This window comes from Lagenorhynchus albirostris, chromosome 17, assembly GCF_949774975.1.
Source record: "Lagenorhynchus albirostris chromosome 17, mLagAlb1.1, whole genome shotgun sequence".
In the NCBI taxonomy this organism is placed as follows: Eukaryota; Metazoa; Chordata; class Mammalia; order Artiodactyla; family Delphinidae; genus Lagenorhynchus; species Lagenorhynchus albirostris.
In genome coordinates this window covers 78,071,780-78,095,898 of record NC_083111.1, presented here as the reverse complement: position 1 = coordinate 78,095,898, position 24,119 = coordinate 78,071,780, and the positions used below count along the sequence as shown (strand labels likewise).

The 24,119-nt window shown below is 51.4% G+C and overlaps 1 protein-coding gene across 1 annotated transcript in view; it reads left to right on the top strand.

The window, feature by feature from the left end:
- Positions 1-3,041: 3,041 nt before the first annotated feature.
- Positions 3,042-24,119, top strand: part of COL22A1 (collagen type XXII alpha 1 chain) — a 265,238-nt gene continuing 244,160 nt past the window's right edge. The window contains exons 1-2 of the mRNA XM_060128072.1: positions 3,042-3,226; positions 23,842-24,004. Of these exons, the coding sequence (XP_059984055.1) occupies positions 23,914-24,004 (91 nt within the window). The 5' untranslated portion in view covers positions 3,042-3,226; positions 23,842-23,913. The remainder of the gene's footprint in view (positions 3,227-23,841; positions 24,005-24,119) is intronic.

Sequence of the window (24,119 nt, the reverse complement as noted above, 5' to 3'; positions counted from 1 at the left end):
CTACCCAGAAACTTCAGGAGGAAACGTGGCCTGCAGCACCTGGATTGCAGCTTTGGGAAAGCCTGAGCAGACGATCCCATGATATTTCCACACAGAAATATGAATTGTGGCTGGCAGTGGCCTTAAAGTTATTGTGTATGTTTACCTGTGGCGTTGATTATCACCGTGATAAAATGGGTGGCAGAAATGCGAAGAAGTTAAGTCACAGGGGGACATTTTCTAACTCTTTGTCTGATGCACAGCCATATATTTTTGTGTGCATAATGATGAACATATTTCTTATTTCAGTTTAATACATCTCAGAAATGTGAACAATTTGTCATCCTGGCAGAGAAAGAGCCCAGAAGGGGAAGGAAATGAGACAGAGCGCTTTCTGGAATTGTCTTTCCAGAGCCCTCTGCTCACTCCTCCAGCCTCACGGCCTCTCTTTGCAGAGGTGGAGGAACAAAGCGAATCCTAGCATCCGCTTCTCGGAGGCAGGACATGACCTTGTGAAAACAGGGATACATTTTCGTGAACAGATTTGGTTTGGAGGAGGGGCCGGAAGGTGGTCCTCTGAGGTGGACCAGGCTCTGGCCTCTTCTCTGGTCTTCTGGGTGCTCAGGAGAGAAGGGAGAGCTGCAGGGGGAGGCCTCTGGTCTCCAGGGGCTTCTCCAACCCAAGGAGGTTTTTATCACAGTTTCACAGTGACAGCAGCAGAAGGGAAGGTGGGAGATTGAGGGTTAGGGTGTGGCGGGGAGGACTTGAACCCTGTTCACTGTCGATGGTGAGGACAAATTCAGTGATGGCGAGGCCTGGGGCCTGGAGCAGGGGGAGAGCGCTGGGCGGCAGGACAGCTGCAGGGCAGGGACCCAGAGACATTCCCAGTGGTGGAGGGGGCATTGTGTCCCCGTGGGCCAGACCTCCCTCACTAGGTCTCAAGGGTCGCCAGAGGGGAGAGGCTATTCCGGGGACCCCACCGGGCTGCCTCCAACGTGCAAAAGCTCGTTTTCACTGCGGGGCTTGGCACTTGCTCTTCTAGTGAGCCTAGCGTGCTCTCGCTCTCTGAGACTGAATAGTTTCCCAGCTCATCTCCCTGTCCCTGCCCACGGGCTCTATAATGCCCCCCACTGGCCATGCCCCTGCCCCCTAAGAACTTCAGAGACTCCCGGTCATCCGGCTGGAGTCCACGCTCTTCTGCAGGCCTCCCCAGCGCCCGTCAATCACCTGTGCCCTGCTCCCCTCTCCAGCCTGGCCCCTGGCCACAAGGGTCCTCAACTCCACGCTTGAGTCCTTCGCTCCGCCTGGACGGCCCCCATGTCCCATGAGCTCTGGGCACCCTGCTAGCCCTGGTCCCTCCTTCACACAGGGTGGGGCGGGGGACGCACCCATCTCTAGTCTCAGCCTCCTCGTATTGAATCTAGAGTCTACCCACCCACCCATTCATTCTCTGACTCGTCCCTCTTCTCTGTGTCCTTTGCACTTAGGGTAACATGGTCTGTCAACGTGATGGTCTGCTTCCCCGTTTTCTGTCTGTCTCCCTGTGAGGATGCGCCTAGGCAACCCCTCCCGGGCTCACCCCGCTACCTGCGCCTGGGCACTCACTGGGCCCGCGATTCCCATGAGCTAAGTGACTGTGCCCCGCAGCCTTCTCATGCAGGTGCGATCACTCTCTTCCCCGCCTCCCCGCCTTTCCTGTGACTCTGATACCCAGGGCACCTGTCTCAGTGCGTTGCCATCCCACAGCAGGGCCTGGCCTCCCCAGCACGCCTCCTGTGTTCCATTTAGCTGGGACCTGACCCTCTGCCTGGTACCAAGTGTGCCCTCAGCAACCATGCATGGAATGAACGGTCGTGGGGTTAGTGGGAAATTAGGAGGAGAGGAAGGAAGGGGCCAATGGCCGCGGATTCCCTGGCTCACAGATGAGCCCCATACTGTCTGCTTATTAAATCCCTGCTACCCAGCAGGCGGCCAAATAAAGACGCCCCAGAGTTTAGGAGCCTGATTGGGAGTGTAATAGGGGTGAGGGAGGTCACACAAATTAAGCCATGTTCTCATCTAGTTCAAAATACCCATGCCTGGCCCATTTTTAGGAACAGAAGTCAGCAAGAAAAAGTAGAAGAGCCCCCAGGGCCAGCACCTGTTCCTTCTCTGCTTTTGGAGTCTGGGAAGCCCTTTAGGAAGGAAAGTGCTCTCATCAGACCCACCTGGGCCCCCATCCCTGCTCTGCCGAGGGGCCCTGGCAGGTAACAGCGGCTCCCTCTGAACTTTCACAGTCCTCAGCTCAAAGTAAGGACATCAACCCACCCCTCCCCCAGGATGTCCTGAGAGCCAGTAAAGGGGGCCACCTGCAGGAAGAGACAGGTAGGTGCTGGGACAGGAGTGGGACTCCCTGTGCGGGACAAAAGCAAAGCCCCAAACCTCCGTCCCCTTGCCCCTCCCAACTTTGCAAACTTGCAGGCAGCTGCCCAGGGAGGGGGCTATTTCAGACCCGGCTGTAAGAGGGACCAAAATATCTGCTGAAGGCTATAACTGGACGGAGCGTTGTCGGGCCTGTCCTGGGCTTCCTCTTTACCGCCTGGAGCCCGACGCCGTTCCTACTCCCCTGACCCCTCCCCAGGCCCCTGCCCCCGTCCCCCGCAGGCACGCAGCCTCGCTGCCTCCTCTTTCTTCCGGGAGGCCTCCCGCCCCTCCGGCCCCTCCCGCTCCGGGGGCCCAAGCGTCTCCTTCTCCGCTCCCCCCGCCCCTCGCCCCGCCCCTCCTCGCCCCGCCCATCGCCGGGCCCCGCCCTCCGCGCTCCCGGCTGGGGATCCCACCGCTCCGGCCCCTTCGCCCCTGGGGGGACCGAGCAGCTTTGTTCTTGCGCAGCAGCTGGGTTGGCTGCCGCTGCTGCTGCATTTCTCCCCAGAGAGGTGCCCCCCCTTTCCCTATTTTTCTGTTTCTCACACACTTTCTATTTTATTCTCTGAGTGCCAAGCCTTACCTTTTTACTGTATTTATTTAGTTATCGGTTTGAAAACTAGCTCTCTCTCCGGACCCCTGGCCTGCGGGGGCCCCCCAGACCTACTACAAGTCTTATCTAGCGAGTCAGTTTGCTAGATTTGGGGGAAGGGTGGGTGGGGTCGCTGGCAGGTGACCCTCAGGAGGGGGCTGCCCGGGGCTGGCGTCTTCTCCAGACACTGCTTCCCGTGGATCCGCCTGGACTGGGACCCTAGCTGGCATCCCCGTGAGCTTCTTGCCCCACCAGGTAAGGTCGGCTTCTCTTCTCCGCTGGGGGCTGCAGGAGGTCACTGGGCTTCAGGCTTCCCCCCATCTCCCCATGACCAGGAGGGGAGAGTCCTGGGGGCGTGCGCCCTGGGGACAGTGCCCTCTCCTTAGCAGGATCTGTTTCCTTCTGCAGCCAGAACACACGGAGCTCCTCAGGCAGTGACCCCGGTCCTGCGAGGTGGGTCTGTGCTTTGCCTGAGCTTTCTAGTAGCAAGGAGCAAAGTCGGTGAGAAGGCACCTGTTTGATTATAGTTGAGCAGCCCCAGGAGGCAGGAGCACAGGGCTGAGGGCCGCGTGTCAGATGCCCGGCTTGTTTCCCATTGCTGCTTTTAGAGTTGCTGAGATACCCCAGCTTCTTTCGACTTTCCAGTAAGAAATTTGGAGTAAGAGCCAGAAAGATTGACAAAAACAAAAAACAGGACAAACAAAAAAAATCACAAAGGGAGTGAAGTGGGGGAAGAATAGCTTCCCTCTGGTTTTGTATTCATTGTCCAGGAACTTTGCATGTTGGTCTAAATTTAAATCTCTTTCCTATCTGAGCAGTGTGTTTCGCCTCTCCCAACTTCCTCTGGCCCAGGAAGGTGTTTTTGTTCTTTTTCTGCAAATCCATCCTCTGTAGCAGACCTGAGTTTCTTGTACCAGGTTATAGTCATGTTATTGGAAAACGTGCCCTTCCCTCTCCCCACTCAAGTCCAGACTCAGATGACAGACAGGGGACACGCTTATCAGGCATGTCCTGAAGGAGGCAGCCCAACTGGCTTCGTCCTGACGCTCCGTGCCCCGTCTCCCTCCCCAGAACTTCATTACTTGTCATCTTCCAGAACCCTGTACGGCACTCCTGTCTCTGCACAGGTCATTCAGGCCCCAGTCTGTCTGTGTCTCATTGAGGATGTACACCCAGCAAAATCCTAGGAGGCCAGACTTGAGCTGGGAGAGCCCCCTGGTGATGGGCTGCATCTTCAGGCCCTTTCTAGTTTAGCTCATGAGTTGTTCCGGGAAAGTTCTAAGCTCCAGGGCTTGGGCGTTGCCAGAGGCAGGCCAAGTGAGGTGTGCTGGCCAGCTGGCGTAGATGCAGGTGAAGGGCAGGAGCCTTGCTGCCTGTCTGGCCTTCTGCTCCTAACTCAGTCGCTTTCTCTGGCTGCCCTGAGCTGGGGGCACTGCACCCAGTGAGCTCCAGTTTCCTCACCTGCCAAGTGGAGATGATGAAATGAGGCAGGAAGAGCTCTGAGTGCCTGGGACCTCGCTGGCATGCGGTGCATCTTAACTTTGCTTCTGCTTCACAGATCTGGGGAGGGGATGGCATCAGTCGTTGTGGGGAGGAAACACCCGCCCCCCCCATCCTAGATCTCCTTGTCACGCTGCTACTCAGGGGCCAGCTGCGTGACTTTGGGAAATTGTCACCAAATTGTGTTTGTTGGGCCTCCCAGGTCTGGCAAGAGGCTGGAAGAGATGAGGGTTTCCTTTCCTGGGGATCCAGGAGTGCCTCCGGGGGATCCATGGGGCCTTTCAAATGGGAGCAGAAATTTGTTTGTAACTGTTTTTTTATGGGGCTTCTTCAAAGTTTCATCAGATTCTCAAAAGTTTTTTTCATATTAACAAAACGGTTAAGGAAGTGGCCCACAGGCTGGTCCAGCCCACAGACAGTTGTAATGCTTCTTAGGTTATTTTACATTTGTTTTAATTACTTGCCAACATAACATGTTCAGGAGATGTCACGTACGCATCTTAATCTCTGGCTTCTCTTGAAAAATGGGAAGATGTGTCCCCGGGAGGCCTTCTGAGGAGCCGCCCACTTCCGCCAGGCATGTGCCCTCTGGTCACGCACGGTTGTCTGTGTGACCTGCAGGGGGTTTGCTGGCTCTGGACTGGAAGATTCAGGTTATCTCTCTGGGTCTGATTCCATTCTAAGAGGGTTACAGATAAGTGAAGGCACTTTCAGAGGAGAGAAAGCAGGATGTCCTGGGAACAGACGCGTGGCTCACAAGGAAAGGTCAGCGTGACTGTAAGAAAGATGGTCTGGTGTGGAGGAAAGAAAATGTGTGGCCACGGGAATCTGGAGGGATGCTGTGGAGAAGAGGTGACTGATCTGTTCTCTTGGTCCCCAGAGGGTGGAAGGAGGACCAGGGGGCCAAGTTTCATCGGACACTGGATTCTAGTCCAGTAGGAAGATTGGGGCAGATCCACCCCCCCGGATCTGCTCACTGGGGGGTGGGCCCCAAGCGCCGGAGGGATTTAAACTGAGGTTGGATGGCCATTTCGCAGTGCTGGTGAGGGGCTAATCTGAACTTTGATGGTCAGGTGAACATTTAGGGTCTTTTCCCAGCTTGAGATCATCCCCTGCCGAAGTGCTTCCTTTCCGGCCCTAGAATTCTGCTGGTTCCCTCCTGCCCCCTTCGCTTCTTCAGTGCTGCTACTGATAGAGGCCAACACAGGCTGTGTGGTCACTTGGGTCAGGACTGGGAACTCTGTGTGGACCATTCATATCTCGGTTTTGTGAACACGGAAACGGAACGAGAGAGTTTGAATGACTTACCTGAGGGCAGGTAGAGAGAATACAAGAGTCAGGATTCAAAGCTATGTCTGGGAAATCAAAGCCACGTCTGGGAAATCAAAGCCCTCGTCACATGGACAGAAGGAGCCATCAATACTAATGCAGGCCAGCCGGGGAGAACCAGAATGAGAAAGGCCCGTGGGGATTCTTTTAGGGTGGGAATTGTCCCTGACGATGTTTAGCCAAACCTCCTACTCAAGAATTGAAGACATGGCAGGTTGCCTGACAAAAATAACTTTAATTTTTAATAACTTTTATTAAATAAAATTAAAATGACAAGAATATTTTTGTGAAGAAAAAGAAAATAACCAAAAAAAAAATCAAGGAAGAGGGATATGGCAAGATGGGAAAAGTATAATTCCCCCATTTTACAGATGAGGGAACAGAGTCCAGGAGCATGTGAGTGACTCGCCTGCTTTGTAGTTAGAGACAGAGGTGGGTCTCAAACACAGGTCTACCGAGAGGCACCTGGGCATAGAGAGGTTGGCCCTTTGGTCTTCCCGCCCAGGACTCGGCATTGTGGGTGCATGCATGCATGCCTCTGTGTGTGTGTGTGTGTGTGTGTGACTCGGCATTGTGGGTGCATGCATGCATGCCTCTGTGTGTGTGTGTGTGTGTGTGTGTGTGTTGGAGCTGGGGTTGGTGTCTGAGAAGACCAGACCGAGGCCAGGGGCCACACTGACCTCTCCGCCTTTTGCTTTGCAATGAGTAAATGACCGCCTGAATGCAGAGTTGAATGAATGGATCTTGTGACAGGTACCACTCCTCATCGTTATTATTTAGCAAAATCGGTCACTTTCTCTGTGGTTTTAGTAAGTAGCATTTTTTATTGCTTCTTAGAATCCCTTCAAGTGGATGAGCCATGACGTGCTCACCGTTCTCGCTGGCCGCCGCAGCTAGCATCTTTCTGCACGTGACTTTGGCCCCTTTTCGATGTGGTCTGGCAGACTATTCCCAAGGAATAGGGTTTCTGGGACAAAGGTCATGGCCATTTTAATGGCTCTCAGGAGGTTTGGGACTGAGTATTCATGAGAGGCAGAAGGCCGAGTAACATCGTGGCACAGACAAAGGGAAGTCTTGGCCGAGACCCAGGGAATGCATGGAACTACCAGCCCGCCGTGGTCGTGAACATTGTCAGAACCCTCGAGGGGCAAACCCCATCTGATGGTTAAGTTCCCTGCTGCTGCCCACTTGCCTTTTCTTGTACCCTCCCAGTTACTGGATGCTCACTACTTCTAGCTAATTCTGTCTACGTTCTGGTAGAGATGAGAATATCATTTTCATTTTTTAAAGTTTGGTTCATAATACAATTTTGAGAAAAAAAATAGTTTCCACCGTCCTTTGGTTGGAACTCTCTCGAAGGAGAAACCTTTGCTTTAACTGCATCCTGGCAGGTCTGAGCCAGTTGGAGCTGGCCTTGACTGCCCGGCAGCCCAGGGGCTGGGGGATTCCCTTTATAGGCGCTTGCATCTGAAGGCTATAAGATGATGCTCACGGCCACCTTGCCCAATCTCCTTATCCAGTGACTGAATCATGTCTCCCAGCATTTGCCCACCTACTTCTGTCCAGGGACAGAGGAATCACCACCTCCCAAGGGAGTCCGGTACATCATTAGATACCTCGTTAAGACGAAAGCTCTCTCCCTGCCACCTCCGTCTGCCAGCCCTTAATTCATGTTTTTGGAGGTGCTTAGAATAATTGAAATCGCCTTTCCCATGACATTTTTTGACACCTGTAGAAACAAAAATAATGTGACCCTGAGCCTGAGATTGGATGCCAGAGGGTGTCAGGCTGTATACTGTGCATTCTCACATCACTTACTCCTGTGAATTGGCTATGCTGCTACCCCTTGTACAGATGGATAGACTGAGGCTTATGGACATTCAGTCCCACAATTAGTAAGCAGCAGAACTGGGATTCAAACCCACGTCTTAGTGCAAAACTCATACCCTGAACCAAAATTCCACATGGCCTTAGTGTATAAGGTAAAGGTATAGAATTTATCCAAAGAGGCAAATACACCATTTAGATAATCTTTGTTCTTTTTAAAAAATATTTCTCATTAGAATGTTTTAAATTATAAAAGTAAGGAAAGCGTATTTTTACAAGGGCAACAATGTTGGCAACAGCCCTGTGTTCTCATCCCCCCAGCTTACCCAATAGTAACGTTCTGGCAAATACCCTTTCAGAATTTTATATCCAAACCTACGCATCAATCAAAATCCAGCATCTGAACGATTGGGGGACAAGAGCAATGAACACTAAAACGTGTTTACCTAGTGCAGCGTCTGGCTCCTAGGATGTACTCTGTTTATAATTGAAAGGTTGAATTCAGGTGCGTTTTGCCTGATCTAACGCTTGCTGTGAGGCCACTGGGCAGTGGTACCAGGGTCCCCATTCGCCTTTAGCAAAGCTGATGGGCGGGATGGGACCCTGGATGGGGTGTTTCCAGGCCTCTGAAAGCAACACCTAATGGCATCCCAGCTTCTTCCCCTGCTCCTGAGTTGCCGTGGGCAAGTCAGCGTGGGCTCTCCTTGCGTCTTGGATTGCCTGGTGTGCTTCGCCCCCGGCACCCCACGCTGCGACAGCGCCACATCATCGACTGCTGTAACCCGCCGTGGGCTGGTCTGTTTCTGCCACTAGGCAATGAGTTCCTGGGGTTCATGGGTTTTATATTTCTTATCTCTGAACTATCAGTGTCTGTACGATGCTGGACACAGTAGGAACTCAAGAAATCTTTGTGGAAGGAAGTAATTTCAAAATGGTGATAGTCAAGTGCGTGGCACGTAGTATTGGATTAACGAAATTACAACTTGGTTTAAATCACAATAAAACAATGAAGTATCAAAATTGGAAAAGCGGTACCGATATTTATGAGGTCCGGTACAGCATTCCACATCCAGACACGCGCGATAGATGCTTCTCCTTCCCCACTCAGGGGGCTTCTGAGTGATGGCCAGGCAGCTCTGGACCTTGGGCACTGTTGGGGGCCCCACTGAGCTCAGGGGGCCTGGATTCACGGACGGGGCCGTGTTGGTGTGTATAAGTCTGGCTCGGGTCTGAATTTGGCCCTTCTTTGGCTAGCTGTGTGGTTCAGTGCCCTTTAGAGCATCTCTGTGCTCGAGTCCAGGAATCACCAGAGAAAACGTGATACGGGTCAGTTCAGGGCCTGGGAACCTCTGGTCAGTGAGTTGATCTGACATCCTTAATGCCTGGTAGGTCAGTTTTCTAGGACCTTTCAAAGGTCATACAGGCCCCAGGACTCCCTGTCAGCCACACCAGCCTGTTCCCGCGCTGGAAAAGGAAGTACCTCGATCCACCTGATCGCCCTCTCCCTCAAATGATGCTCTGGCTGTACACAGATACCTATAATCCCTTGTCTCTTTGGTTGGTCAGTTCCCCCAGGAGTGTATCTGGTCGTCCATTTAACACGCTCTGAATGCCTGCTGCGGGTCAGGTGTGTGCTTAGGGAATCAAGGGGCAGACACCCTGCAGCCCAGAGGCCAAGCTGCTCACGGCGTTCAGGTGAGGGTTCAGGTGCTCTGTGCCGCGGAGGACTCCCCAGCCAACCGCTCACCATGCAGCAACACTTACTGGAACGCAGACATTGGCCCTGCGTGCTTACACACTCCCCCCAGGTAACTTTTGCAACAATCCTACAGGTAGTTAGTAGTTACTTTATGTATGAGGAGTTTACCTCCATCCCCGCAGCCCCCGGCGTAGACCTGGGTGGGAGTGGGGAGGTGCCGTGCCTGCGTGTGAGTGAGCATCTGTGTAGGTGAGTGGGTGGGTGCTGAGTCAGGGAGGGAGGGCGTGGGTGCCGCTGCCTGGAGGGGCAGGCGAGGGAGCGGATTCACGAAGCAGTGAGTGAGACAGCACGTCCCGGCTGGATAAAGGCATGAGGGCGTTAGGGAGTGTTAATCAGCTGTGTCTGGGTGGTTCTTCAGGGGAAAAGGAAAGAGGATGGGGTTGCAGTGATTCTTTCCTCAGACAGAACCTTTCAAGAGGCTTTTCTTCTGTTCCTCCTGTGGAATTCTCCTACCGATAAATGCTCAGATGGGGTTTAGATAACCCGACTTTAGACACAGCAAACCACAGAGGTCCCTCCCACAGGGGCCCCCCTTGGTGGGAGAAATTCCCGGAAGGCAGGGAGCCGGAGCCCCGGGTCGAGGTGGCTCATGTGCTTGTCCCACTGTGCTGGACACATTTGTGAATCAACTCCTGGGAAGAAAACTCATCCTGCAGGGCCTCCGTTCCTGGTCCCTCCCCACGCATCCCTGACCTCCCCGCCTGCTACTGCCTGCAGAGCGTCGGGGTCCTGGTAGGATCTGAGGAGATTTCTTAGAAGAAAAGAAACCCTTCGTGACTAGGCAGAGACGGTAACTCCTATGCTCATAATCCACATGCTTCCTCTGTTCTCAGGAAGTAGAAGTTTCAAGATTATTTTTTAAAAATGTTTTTTTAGAAAAAATAAAAGAGAACGCCCTTTTATTATCTAAGTTAAATACAGAGATAAGTTAGTTGAGACACTCACCTATTGTTATGCTGATACGAGGAGCGCCTGCTCTGTGCCTATCACTGTTCCAGGCGCTGAGGAAGAGAGGCCAGAGATATAGCCCCTAAGTCTGAGGAGTTCCGTGGAGAAGACAGACGGATAAGTAGGTCCGTTTTAATATCACTTGTGTGGTGAGAAAAACCGGGGGTCTGTGGGAGCCTGAAGAAGATAGTGGGGAATCAGAGAAGCCTTCACAGGGGAGAAGGCACATATGCTGGGTTTTGAAGGATGAGTAGGAGTCTGCCTGGCAAGGAAAAGACATCATCTCAGATGTAACAACAGAGGCAATGGCTAGGATTTAAGAAAAGAAAATGCTGGGGTGTTGCAGAAAGAGAGGGAAGTCGCTGAGTTTGGAGAATTAGGTCCATGAGGAGTAGGTGGAGACCATGAACGTGGAAAAGGAGATTGGTACCAGACTGAAAAAGGCCTGAGGAGAAGGCTTTCAGCTGGGAAATGATATGAACAGACCTGTCTCCTCTGATGACATCTGTGCTCAGGGTGAGCAAGGTCCTTTGCAAACTCACAGAGTATAACACACGGGGTTGACAATCTGGTACAGACGTCAGAGTCTTACCCTCAAAAGGGAAAGTGTCTTCAGGGGCTCTGGGAGGTGCGTGCCCTCAGGGCTGAGCGGGGAGCTTGGGTTTGAGACTACACGGTCTCTTAAGGCAGGGGGTCCAAATGGTCCAGTCGCCGAGGGGGTTGCCTGTGTGAAACTGCTCTGATCTGAAGACGGTTAACATCTCTCAAGCTCCTTCCTGCTCCAACAGTGTAGAATTCTGAGGTACACTTAGCACCTTGCAAAGTTGCCAGCACCTGGTTACTGGGGACCCCGAGACCTAAATGAAGGCATGAGAGGGGCCGAGAGGGGATTCAGGCATGGGGTGATGGGGGGACCTCTCTCAGATAGAGAGGTCTCTGAACTGGGTTATGTGGTGGTCCAGAAAGTACTGTCAGTATGAAATAAATGCCAAAAAGGATTCTCTGGTAGCAATAACTTCCTTTAATCGAGCGCTTGTACCTTTTTAAAGTTTTCAATCTTTTTATGGCTTCCATTGACTAGGCAACCAGCCTCTGTGGTAGGGACCCTAATCCTTGCAACCCGCTGGTGAGGCTGGGTTAATCCCCTTGTTACAGACGAGGCGCTGAGGCTCAGAGACAGTAGCTGAGATCACACGGTGCTGAAGACAGGAACCAAACTACTGCCCGTCTGGCCCACGGCGCTCCACCTACTGTCCTGTCTCAAATCTCACGGGGGAGGCGCTGCTTATGGCTCTGATTACCCTCCCCCAGAAAAAGGGGAGCCTTTCTGGGTCGGCACCTCCCAAGTCAGTGTGGGTGCTCTGACACTATTTATATGCATTGCTTCATCGGACCAGACGCTACTCAAAATATGTTAAACAGAAATATCTTTCTGTGTCCTCAGGACCCTGTAATCTGAGACCGTCTCTTGTGAAATGAACTGAGACAGTCTATTTGGGGTCGGGGAGAGGGGAGAAAAGAAAGAAGAACAAAATCAGGAAGAATTCAATACTGAAAATGAAAGAAATATGAATGGGGTTATGACAGCTGTCAGACGTCTGTGTAGACTCAGAACAACGCAGGGCAATGAGCGTTTTCTGGTGCTGGTGGTGGGGCTGTCTAGAGGGAGGGGGCCCCCCGTCTGTGCCACCGCCCCCTTGGCCCAGGAAGGTGCAGGGGTGGGGTATCTGGATGGATTTCGGAAGTCAGCCCTTGGAAGGGGAGGGTGGGCAGGGTGATCCTGGGAAAGCCAGTCTAAGCTGAGTTGTCAATCAAAGAAGAAAGGAGAGGAAGAGGAGACAAGATATAGAACAAGGAAGGAGAGTAAGGAGCCAGGGGCCACGTGGGAGAGGCTGGGTGAGCTCCAGCGATGGGGCTGTATCGGCTGAGCCTTGTAAAATACAAGGCCTGCCTGTGGTTTGCACATGAAAGTATCCCAGCTCAGATTGGCTTAGGTTTAGAAAATGGGGCTGGGGAAATATTTATCCCCAACACAAAAGCTCTGGGTGCTTTCTGGACTTTGGGCAACACTGAGCTAAGGTGCTCGAGTGACAAAGCTTGTTTCGTTCCCCTCAATGGGTGGCCTTCTTCTCCATCAGGATCCTCCCATGTCATGACAAACGGCCTTCCACATCTCCAAACTTAGCAGCTCCCCAGAAACGCACCTGTCTTCCCCAAAACTCCAGCAGAGTTCCCAGGGATGGCCCTAATAGGCCCAGCCTGGATTATATGCTTGTCCCTTGTCAAATTCCAGTATCTAGTAGGGATGTGGAGTCCAAGTTGGCCTGGTCTGGTCTCCTACCACCCACCACCCCACTCGCCGGGCCATGGGGTCCCCTCACGTGAACCACATTGGCCAAGGGTAGGAGAGACCTTCTCACCAAAACAAGATACGGATTCTTCTGCCTGGAGAAGGGAGTCTTGGAAGGCGTAGGCAACAGTGGGACCAGGCAGGAGACTCTCACTGGTGTGCGGGGACTCAGAGGGGACCACACGGACAGGGTCTCCGTTTCTGGGATCCACACGGGCCCAAGTTATACGGCCCTTCACTCCCAACTCCATGTAAAGCTCATTAGTCTCCACCTTTGTGGAACTCACATATGATTCAAAAATGAGGAGTGTTTTGCTACGTGTTACTTGAAGCACAGAACTCAGACCACTGACATTCAAGGGCCCACAGTCTGTCCTGGACCCCTGTTTCCACTTACACCCTGCTTCCCTTTGGGAGGCAGCCAGCAGCCCCAGGAGGTGGGTGGCCCAGAAAGTGAATCCAGCCTCTGCCGTTTTATTTATTTGGATTTTTTTTTTTAACTTGAAGTATAGTTGACTTACAGTGTTGTGTTAGTTTCAGGTGTACAGCAGAGTGATTCAGTTCTGTATATAACTTGTTGATTCTCTATGTTATATGTGGTAGGATGTGTATATGTTGATACCAACCTCCCAGTCTATCCCTCCCCGCCACCCTTCCTCTTTGGTAACCGTAAGTTTGTTTTCTAAGTCTGTGAGTCTGTTTCTGTTTTGTAAATAGGTTCGTTTGTATCATGTTTTTAGATTCCACGTATAAACGATATCATAAGGTATTTGTCTTTCTCCGTCCTGCTTACTTCACTTAGCATGATCGTCTCTAGGTCCATCCATGTTGCTGCAGATCAGCCTCCGCCGCTTTCTAACTGCGTGGCCTTGAGCGACGCCCTGGCCTCGGGTTTCCAGTCCGTGAAAGGGAGCAGTAACTCCGAGCACATCAGGCCACCGTGGGGATTCCTTGGGCTGCACCTGCTGTGGGGTTGACGTTTGGTGAATCTTAACTGGATTCACGCACACATCTGTTCTGACTGGGAGGGCCACCAGCCTCGAGTGGATTAGCGCTAGGGCACATGTTTCTTATTCCCCCGTCAGGCCTGACGGTCACACGCAGGGGGTGATTAATAGCAATAATGCTCAGGTAAGCACCTGGACACCTGACGCTCAGCAGCTCGGGAGTGTGGAACGGTTTCATGTTTCCCCATCCGTGCTTCCAGGCCTGTTAGGTCAACACCGCTTTTCTTGTCCCTTAGCCAATCTTGACCAAATCACGTAACTTTTTGTTCACTTTCAGGTGCTGCAAGGGCTAGTCCAGTCTGTTCCAGTCTCGGAGTTTCATCCTGTCTTCACATTAAAGCTCTCTGCCCTCCCATCACCGCCGATGTTAACCATCGTCCTGAGGGACCTGGGTGGCGGAGCGGGCAGTGGGCTCTTTCGCTCCTTCTTCCTCTGTCTCTGGAGGGTCGGGGTGAAGATGAAGGGGGAGCTTGGGGGGCAGCAGGCCCTACCTCAGTGGCTGCAGGGGAGCCCTCTCCTGGCTGTCCTTGCCACCCACGCTTCACTGTGTTGCGGGTACCCAAGTGGTGGTTCTCTAACGGAGCCTCCTCGGCTTGGAGCCCCCCCACCCTGGGAGATCTCTCCCCTGCCCCTTCCGCTTCTGCCCCGGCAGGCAGTGCCCTCTGTGGCTGCGTACCCGCTGGGGTCTCCTTGTTGTGCAAACAGCTCTCTTGGTCGGGTGCCAGCCCAATAACCCAAACCCAGCTTCCTTTGGTGATGTTCCTTTGACTCATGGGAAACTCCCTCATCCTCGCCGCATGGCATCCTGGGAGTGCGGGCTGCCCCTCCCCTGCCCCGGCACTGGCAGCGCTCCCATTGTCTTCTCCCCTGTTCACAGAGGGCCGAGCTCACATGCAAGCAGGTGACAGAGGTGAGGCCGGAGAGGTGGGTACAAGCCAGTGCCTGAAGGTCTGTGACGAGGACTCTGAGCCCTGTCGCGGGCAGGGAGGGGCCGCTGCATCCACGAGTCTAAAGATCACGTTTGTGCGTCGGGAGCCTCATTTGATTCTTATGAGGACGTGCAGGTGCTGAGGTCAGGGGCCAGCCTGAGGTCTGGAGACCACTCCCAAGGCTGTTGGTTGCAGAAATCCAAGACTTGGCAGAGGCCTTGTCCTCCTTACCCGACCCGTCCTTCTGAGTGGCCGGCTCCATCTCCTTAGTCAGATCTCAGTTCAGATGTCCCCAACTCAGCAGAGACTTTCCTTTGACAAAGTGTAGAAACTGTCCTGCCCACCACATCCCCTTCTATCCCATAACCCTGTTGTGTTCAAATCCATTATTACTCTCGGAAACCATATGGGTATTTGTTCGTTTCTTGGTTTAGTTTCTCTCTTCCCTCCCTAGAAAGTCAGCTCCAAGGAGGCAGAGATGTCGCCACACCCAGTGATTAAAACAACGCCTGCTGTCTAGTCTGGGACTCGATGGATAAATGCTTGTCGGATTAGTTAATCAGGCTGTGGGGAAGGGTGAAGGCGCGGGCAATGGCTTCAGCAGGACGATGTGCCTTTCAAGTCCCTTTTGGGGGCCAGTTTAAGAAATCGCCTTTGTTTCAAGAGGAGATAGGGCTTGGGTTTCATTCACAGTTTTTAGCAACTGGCAGAGAAACACGACTGGCATCTGGCCTCTTCTAAGGGAAAAAAAGAACTGATAGGAAATATTTTTGAATTCCATAGCATGCAGAAGGAGGTTAGGAAAACACATTTCTCACTCTATTTCCATCTCCTTCAATCAAGTTAATCCTGCGTCTTGGCAGCGTGGGGCTTAAGTCGATTCCACTTAAATCTGTGACGTCTGAATGGAGAGGACGTGAGGACTGGACGGATGCTCTTGCTGCTTCTCAGGACCGAAGGCTCCTAAAGGCCTGAGCTCTTTTCTTCCCTCCTCTTCCGTGAGACACCCAAACAAGTTCTTCCATTCTATAGAGGACAGAGACCAGTCCTCTGTGGTTAAGTTAAAAGGACGCAGGATTTAGGACGACAGTGGCCTAGGACTAAATTGCAGTTCTGTAACTTCCCGGATGTATGATTTGGGACATGTTTCTTAACCTTCCTGAACTTGAGATTCCCCAGTTGTAATAACCATTTTGTCACCTTGCTATGAAGAGAGAAAACAGTTCAAATGAAACCACAGCATGGCTCTGGCTACCGTTCATATCATTTGTGCCTTTGTATGTTCACCGTATCTGTTACCGCACAGCCTCCTGGATCCGCTGCCATTCTGTGGGTTTGGACATGTATTTTCACTGCCCTAAAAATCCTCTGTGCTCTTCCGGTTCATCCCTCCCTCCCCTCACACTCCTGGAAACCATGGATCTTTCTCTTGCCTCCATAGTTTTGCCTTTTCCAGAATGTCATATAGTTGGAATCATACTCTAAGTAGCCTTTTCAGATTGGCTTCTTTCACTTAATAATATGCATTGAAGGCTCCTCCATGTCTTTTCATGGCTTGATAGCTCATCTCTTTTTAGCGCTGAATAATGTTCCATCGTATGGAATACATACATACATACAATGGAATGTGTATTCCATTCCACAGTTTACTGATTCACCTCCCGAAGAATATCTTGGTTGCTTCTAAGTTTTGGCAATTATGCATAAAGGCACTATAAACACCCACGTGCAGGATTTTTGTGTGGACATAAGTTTTCAACTCCTTTAGATAAATACCAAGGAGTGTGATTGCTGGATCATATGGTAAGAATATGTTTAGTTTTGGAAGAAGCTACCAAACTGTCTTTCAAAGTGGCTGCACCATGTTGCGTTCCCACCAGCAGTGAACGAGAGTTCCTGTTGCTCCACAGCCTCGCCTGCATTTGGTGGTGTCAGTGCTCTGGACTTCGGCCATTCTAATAGGGGTGTCGTGCTCTCTCGTTGCTGTTTTAATTTGCATTTCCCTGATGACAGGTGATGTGGAGCATCTTTTCATGTGCTTATTTTCCATCTGTGTATCTTCTGTGGCGAGATGTCTGTTGAGATGATAGGGCCATTTTAAAAATCAGGTGGTTTGTTTTCTTATTGTTGAGTTTTAAGAGTTTATGGTGTATTTTGGATAACACCAGTTCTTTATCAGATGTATCTATTGCAAATGTTTTCTCCTGCTCTGTGGCTGATCTTTTTAATCTCTTGAAGGTTTTGTTTGTTCATTTTTAGCTAAAAGTATACCTCAGAGTATTCTCCACCGTAAAAGTCACAAGAAAACATTGGATCAGGGGAAGAAACCAAAGGTACAGAAGTACTATAGCATGTGCACTTGTATGACTAAGTGGTAGTAATTGAAAGTGAGGCTGACCCCAATATGGGAAGGGGGACGCTTGACCTCTCTCCCTGCCCCGACGCTGGCTGCACACTGCTTCCCCTCAGGGCTCTGTCCTCCACTCCCTCTTCACTTTTCCAGGGGGATCTCCAGCCCCAGTTTCTCTTCCGAGCTCTAGACTCAGATGTCTGTCTGTCTTTGACTTCTCCACCTGGCTCTCTTCCAGGTGTCTCAGAGTCACTCACTGTGACCTGCCCGAGCTTACCATCCCCACTCCACTCAGTGACTGGCTCCCAGATGCTCAAACTGGCAATCTGGGCTTTCTTCCAGACTCTCTCCTCCCTCTGTCCCTCCACTTCCTGCCGGTCACCTGGTGTCTTGGAGTCTGCAGCTGGACCACTTGACCTGCTACTGTCTTAGGAAAGGTTGTCAGCATCTCTTTTTGGACGTTGCACGAACCTCCTCATTGGTCCCTCTACCCCATCCATCCTTCTCAGCAGGGTTTTCTAAATCACATCAGTATAGGCCACTCCCATGCATGAGGACATCCACTGGTCCCAGGGGCAAAATCTGACCCCTTTTCCTGGGTCACTGTACAAGTCTCTCAACTGCCTTTATTGACATGAATTCCTGCCTTCTGCTCAAGCCTGAATCTTCACCATTCCTTTCACCTCTTTCTCTAAATAATTTATTTTTTGCTTATCCCACAGTGATACTGGAAGGGAGGCAGGCTGCTCCTGGTGAAAGCAACTCTTGTCCCCCAGCCTCCTCTCCACCCATCTTTCCTGGCTCAGATCAGGCGTTCCCTCCTCCAGGAAGCCTTCCCTGATTGTCAGGCCTGAGTCAAGTCCTTCCCTCTATCACAACACTGACCACATAGAAATGTAAGCATCTACTTGCTTGTCTGTCTCCACCATTAGGTCTCAAGGTCCTTGGAGAAAGTGTCCTAGTCCATGTGCCTGGCACTTAGTAAGTACTTGACATGCATTCAGGGCATGATTGAATTAGGGAATAAAACAGTAAAGGCCGTGGTACCCCCTGTGCAATCAACATCAGCTGAGTTCTCTGAGTAGCTCAAACTGACAGTTCTCCCCTTGATGTTGATAATGGCAATAATGGTCAACATTTTACTTTATAAAGGATTATCACTCCCATTGCCTCACGTAATCTCTCCCACAGATCTATGAAGTAGGGACTGTTGTTCCCATTTTATAGGTGAGGAAACAAAGGATTGGAAAATCACAAAAATAGTATGCCTTAAGACCTGCTGTGATCAGGTAGTGTTCTAAGCTTCTTTACATGTAGTGATGTGTTTAATTCTCCCCATAGCCAGTGACATAGATGTTATCCCCACTCGTACATGAGAGGGCTGAGGTCCAGAGAGGTTAAGTGACTTCCCCTGGTTTACACAGCGAGTCACGGGCAGAACTGGACTTTGAACACAGGGGTTCTGATATAGAAGCTTCATCGTTGTGCCAGCCACCCGGGAGCAGCCAGTGTCTGTGCAGAACCCGGGTACAGAAGGTGCTCGGTCTGTTTGGTGACTGAAGAGGGCTTGTTCCAGGTCACACGGGGCAGGGGTCTGAATCCAGGAGGTGGGCTCTGCAGCACTTCCCAGGCAGCTGGGCTCTAGAGCTTCCATAGAGACAGAAGCTACCCAGCTCCCTCTGCCCCCTTGACCAGCAAGCTTGCCTCGCAGACAGCACAGCAGAGGCTCAGAAGGACCCAGCTCAGTGGCCTGGACACAGCACCCCAGGCTTTTATGTCGCCACCAGATTCCTGCCCACAGCATCGCCTGTCGCCTCAGCAACACATCAGTGGTGCCTCATTCCACGCAGTCCCCACCCCCCAGTGGGCAGCGGCCAGACCCTCTGAAGCAGACAGAGCCCGCACTCTGCCCGGGCTGCCCTCGCAATGTACCAGATCTCATTTCCTCCCTCTAGATTGCTTTCTGTTCAGTGTCTTTTCTCCCCTACCTCTGAGTCCCTGAATAGGGAAGGCAGGTTACTATGGTGATGGGCCGGCTTGTGGAAGGAACTCAGCTCAGTAAATTAATTGCTGGACTTTTGGAGACTAATGGCAGAGCCCTGCCTCCAGGGACAGGGTGTGGCCTGCTTCGCGCCAGCTTGGCAGCCAGACCCTGGAAAGAGCTGGTGAGAGGGAAACGGAATCATGGTACCCATGCTTGTTGGGACTGCGCCTAAGGTGGTTTGGAGTGGGCGGGGAAGCTGACTGACGCGGATCTCACACTTGCCGCGCACTTGCCGCGCACCTGCTCTGGGCCAGCATCTGCGCTGCACGCTTTGTAGAAATTATTTCATGTAACCCTCACGGCATCCCCTATGGAGTAGTGGTCCTTCCCGTCTTATGGGGATGGGATGCTCATTTCTGGGGCTAACGGACAGAATTCCATACCAGGCCTGCCTCCTCAGTGGGCATTTTGTTATGAACACTCCAGTTATTCTCTTCTCTACCATATCTTCCAGAAGGTAGAAAAACAGGGAACATTTCCTATCTCATTCTGTGATGCCAGCATTACCCTAATCCCAAATCAAACAAAGGCATTCCGAGAAAAGAAAAGGACTGATCAATATCTCTCATGAACAAAAATGCAAAAACCCTCAACAAAATATTAGCGAATCAAATAAGACAATGTATAAAAAGAATTCTAGGCCACGGCCAGGTAGGAGGGATCCAGGTGTGCAAGGCTGGTTCAAAGTTTGAAAATCACTTAATGGAATCCATCACACCAATGGGTGAGGAAGGCCATTCTCTTTCCTCTGGGGGATGCATGGCTTGGTTTTTGACTGTAGCCTTTGCTTGTTTCCCACGTTGTTTCTGTGCTTAAGAAATAAGTGTTGCTCCAGCCAGATTCCCAAGAAGCCACAAGTGTGGGCCTATGATTACCTGGGGCTGAACCCCGGCTACTAGGTGTGAGGTCACGAGCAGTTTCCTAAGCCCTTTGTGCCTCCGTTTCTTACCCTGTAAAATGGGTCTCGTGATACCTGTCTTTCAGATTAAATGACTTATTATGTATAAAGCCCTGGGAATAGCTCCTGGGGCTTCGTAAGCATGCGATATGTGTTAAAGGTTAGTGCTGGAAAGAGCGTGAACCTTGGCGTCATTCAGGCCTGATGGCAGGTCCAGCTCCATCTTTGCTGGCCTGGGTGCCTGGCGGAGCTGTCTGTGCTCCCTGATCCCAGGTTCATTTTCAGGAGGGTGGCGCTAACGGTACTGACTTGCAGAGAAGATGTTGCTAAAAGTTGCCTGGCTCATGACACACACGTGTCTCCCCAGCCTTTTCTCTAGAGAACCTGCCATCAGGACTGTGGATTTTCAACTCCGCAAATATTCCCTGGGACAGTGGTCAGCACAGACTGGCCCTAGGGGAGCTTCCAATTAAGCAGGAGCCCACACCTGCTTTTGGGGGGGGCACGAGCTTCCAGTTACGAATATTTCTGAGTCCCGTGTATCTGCATTCACACGCAGCTCTGCCCTTCACCAGCAGGCTGTGCTGGGGACGCCTCCCCTCGTCTCGGCCCCAGCTCGCTGGCCTGTGAAGGGGAGATGCAGGGCCCGCTCCGTGGGGTTGTCATAGAGATGGGATGTGTGGCATCTACAGTGTGGAGGCCCTCCAGTGACGCCGGGTTTTACCCCAGGTACCAGGCACCCTTGGACGGCGGGTGGGCTGAGGAAGCAGGTGTGGGTAGGAGTGTCAGCTCTGGCTCACGTCAGTGACGTGGCCTTAAGCTTGGGCTAAGACTTTACTTGCAGTTTTATTGATATTATTTAATCTCTACAATGGCCCCCTTGTGACAACCGGCTACGGTAGGTTTTGTTATTCTCTCCACTCCTCAAGTGAGGGCGCTAAGACACAGAGAGATTAGGTGTCTCTCTGAGATCGCAGAGCTGGTGAGTGACCGGGATTTGTACCACCAGGCACTCTGGTTTGAGGCTCCACCCTCCTGACCACCCGGCGAGCTCTGCCCCCATCTACACTAGAACCGACGGAAGCTGCTTCTGTCTTTTTGGCGCTGGTGGGTGATGGAGATGCGAGAGGGCTGAGTGTGCTGTGTTGCCGCCCGGGATGTGGGGTTGGGCCAGCCTCAGCCCAGGTGTGGGGATGCTCCTGGGCTATTCCAGAATCCGCTGCCTGCTTCTGTGGTCAGGCCAACCGGTCTGCCTTCAGTAGCGGGAGGAGCTCCTGACATCTCTTCTTCTTTTTTTAAAAAATATGTATTTATTTATTTGGCTGCACCGGCTTTTTAGTTGTGGTATGCAGGCTCTTTCGGGCGACATGCGCGTGGGATCTAGTTCCCTGACCAGGGATGGAATCCGGACCCCCTGCATTGGGAGCGCGGAGTCTTAACCACTGGACCGCCAGGGAAGTCCCTCTTCTTCTTATAAGGGCACTAATCCCATTACGGGGCCACACTCTCATGACCTCATCTAACCCTGATCACCTCCCAAAGGCCCCACCACCAAATACCATCACACTGAGGGATAGGGTTTCAACGTATGAATTTGGGGGACATAATTTAGCCCAGAGAAAAGGGCCTGAACATACATTTGTAGGTGGCAGGCGAAGAGAAGGGGGGTGGGTGGGAGATTGCCAGGAGGGACCACTCACCACGCCCCTAGCATCTACTGGGTCCTCCATTCCCCTCAACTCTCATCACCATTCAGTATTCTGTGGATGCTGTGACAAATCAGCCCAAACTGAGTGGCTCAGGACAGCACAGACTTATTATCGTAAAGTTCTCAATTGAATTGAATTCCAAAATGGGTCTCACTGGGCTAAAATCAGGGGGTTGGCAGGGTTGTTCCCTTAGAAGCCCATAGGGGAGAATCCCTTTCCTTGCCTTGTCCAGCTTCTAGAGGTCACCTGCATTCCTTAGCTTGTGGTCCCTTCCTCCATCTTCAAAGCCAACAATGGCCAATCAAGTCTTTCTCAGGTTGCCATCACTCTGGTTCTGACCCAGAGTCTTCCCTTTGTAAGGACCCTTGTGATTACACTGAGCCCGCCCAGATACTCCAAGTTAGCCGCCATATTTTAAGGTCAAGTAATCAGTAGTCTTTTTTTTTTTTTTTTTTTTTTTTTTTTTGTGGTAGGCAGACCTCTCACTGTTGTGGCCTCTCCCGTTGGGGAGCACAGGCTCCGGACGCGCAGGCTCAGCAGCCATGGCTCACGGGCCCAGCCGCTCCGCGGCATGTGGGATCCTCTTGGACCGGGGCACGAACCCGCGTCCCCTGCATTGGCAGGCGGACTCTCAACCACTGCGCCACCAGGGAAGCCCAAGTAATCAGTAATCTTAATTCCACCTGTAACTTTAATTCTTCCTTACCATGTAACGTAACATATTCACAGAGATTAGGATATGGACATCTTTTATTGGGTTTATTGTGGTAAAAAGTAAATAACGTAAAATTTACCATTTTAAGTGTGTGATTCAGTAGCATTAATTCCATTCAGATGTTGTGTAACCATCAGCAGTATTTCCAGAACATTTTCATCACCCCAGACAGAAACCCTGTAATCATTAAGCAATAACAGAAGATGTCTTTCCATGTATTTAGGTCTTCTTTAATTTCTTTCAGCAGTGATTTGCAGTTTTCAGTGTGCAAGTCTTGCACCTCCTTGGTTCAATTTATTCCTAAGTATTTTATGCTATTTTTTGATGCTATCATAAGTAGAATTATTCTTCTTAATTTTTCTCTGGATTGTTCACTGCTAGTGGACAGAAATGCAATGGATTCATTTTGCAACTTTGCTGAATTCGTTTATTGGTTTTAACAGCTTTTGTAATTTTTAGGCTTTTCTATATATAGGAACATGTCATCTGACCTTCTCCTGAAATGGTCACACGGCAATCCCCCTTCTGTCCCCATGCTCCCATAACCCTCCCCATTTCCCTCTGCCGGTGTCATTTTATCCTACTTTGCCCTGGCCTGTGTCTTACCTGTCTCCCAGGTGTCAGTGAGGGAGGGTTTGTTGTCATTCATCTGCCTGCCCTCAGAACCTGGCACATGAGGGCCACTGGTAAATCTCTGTTAATGAATCAGTCAATGGTCAAATCTATAAGCTGTTTCCTTTTCCTGCATGTTGGAGTGAGCAATGACAAACACTTTTTGAAATGGCCATCCACGTGAAAATAAAATATACAGGAGGGGAAATAATTTAGCTAATAAACCACATGGATCAAAGAAATGCATAGAAAGCAAGAAGCGGTGTCTGTCCAACTGAGTTAGCAAAGATCAAAGGAATGATGCTACTTCTGTGCTGCCAGGTGTGTGATGAGAGGGGCACCCACACACGCTCCCACACTGCTTGAGGCAGTGGAAATGGTACAACCTTGTTGAAAAGAAGGTTGACAGTTCATATCAGGGTCCTTTCAGAACCCATAGGACACCCTAAGTATTTTCCCACAAACCTACTGTAAGAAAATAATTAAATAGGGGCAAAGACTTAGGTACAAAGATGTCCTCTTGTGACATGTTAAACAAATGAAACAGCCTATTAATGTCTAAAAGTAGAAAATATGATCAGAATAATGATGTTACTGTAACAGGCCATAGCCTTAGGGAGCCGATAATGTGGGGCCTGACAGGTCCTTAACACGAATTTGCTAATGGATGGATGTGGGGGGAGGGCTGGATGAATCAGTGACCGGGAGGTAACACTGGGCTTTGCTCTTAGAAAGTCACACCTTTGGCTGTGTGAAGAGTGGAGGAGTCTGAGCAGTGGAGACAGGGGGGAGGCTGGGTCTGGGGAATTCCTCCCACATGAGGCCCAGAGGTTACTTCCTGCAGCTTCTCAGCTCAAGGGCCCTCCTCTAAAGGCGTGTCTTTCTCCACACAGGACATGTTCCAGTAGACCCTAACGGCGTCTCTTCCTGGCCCAGAAACGCTTGTTCCCAAGCACGAGAGAGCCATGGGCAGCCTGCACGGGAGCGTCGTGGCCCATCTCCTCTGGATGCTGCTGCTCTGGAGTGGGGACAGCAGCTGTCAGGCCCAGAGGGCAGGTGGGGCTGGAGGCTGTGCCAGGCTGAAGACAGAGCCGTCTGTGTGTGCGTCCGTGCGTGTGTGGGTGTGGGCCTCGGGGTGGGCTAGCGCCTGTGTGTGAGAGAGTGCAGGTCA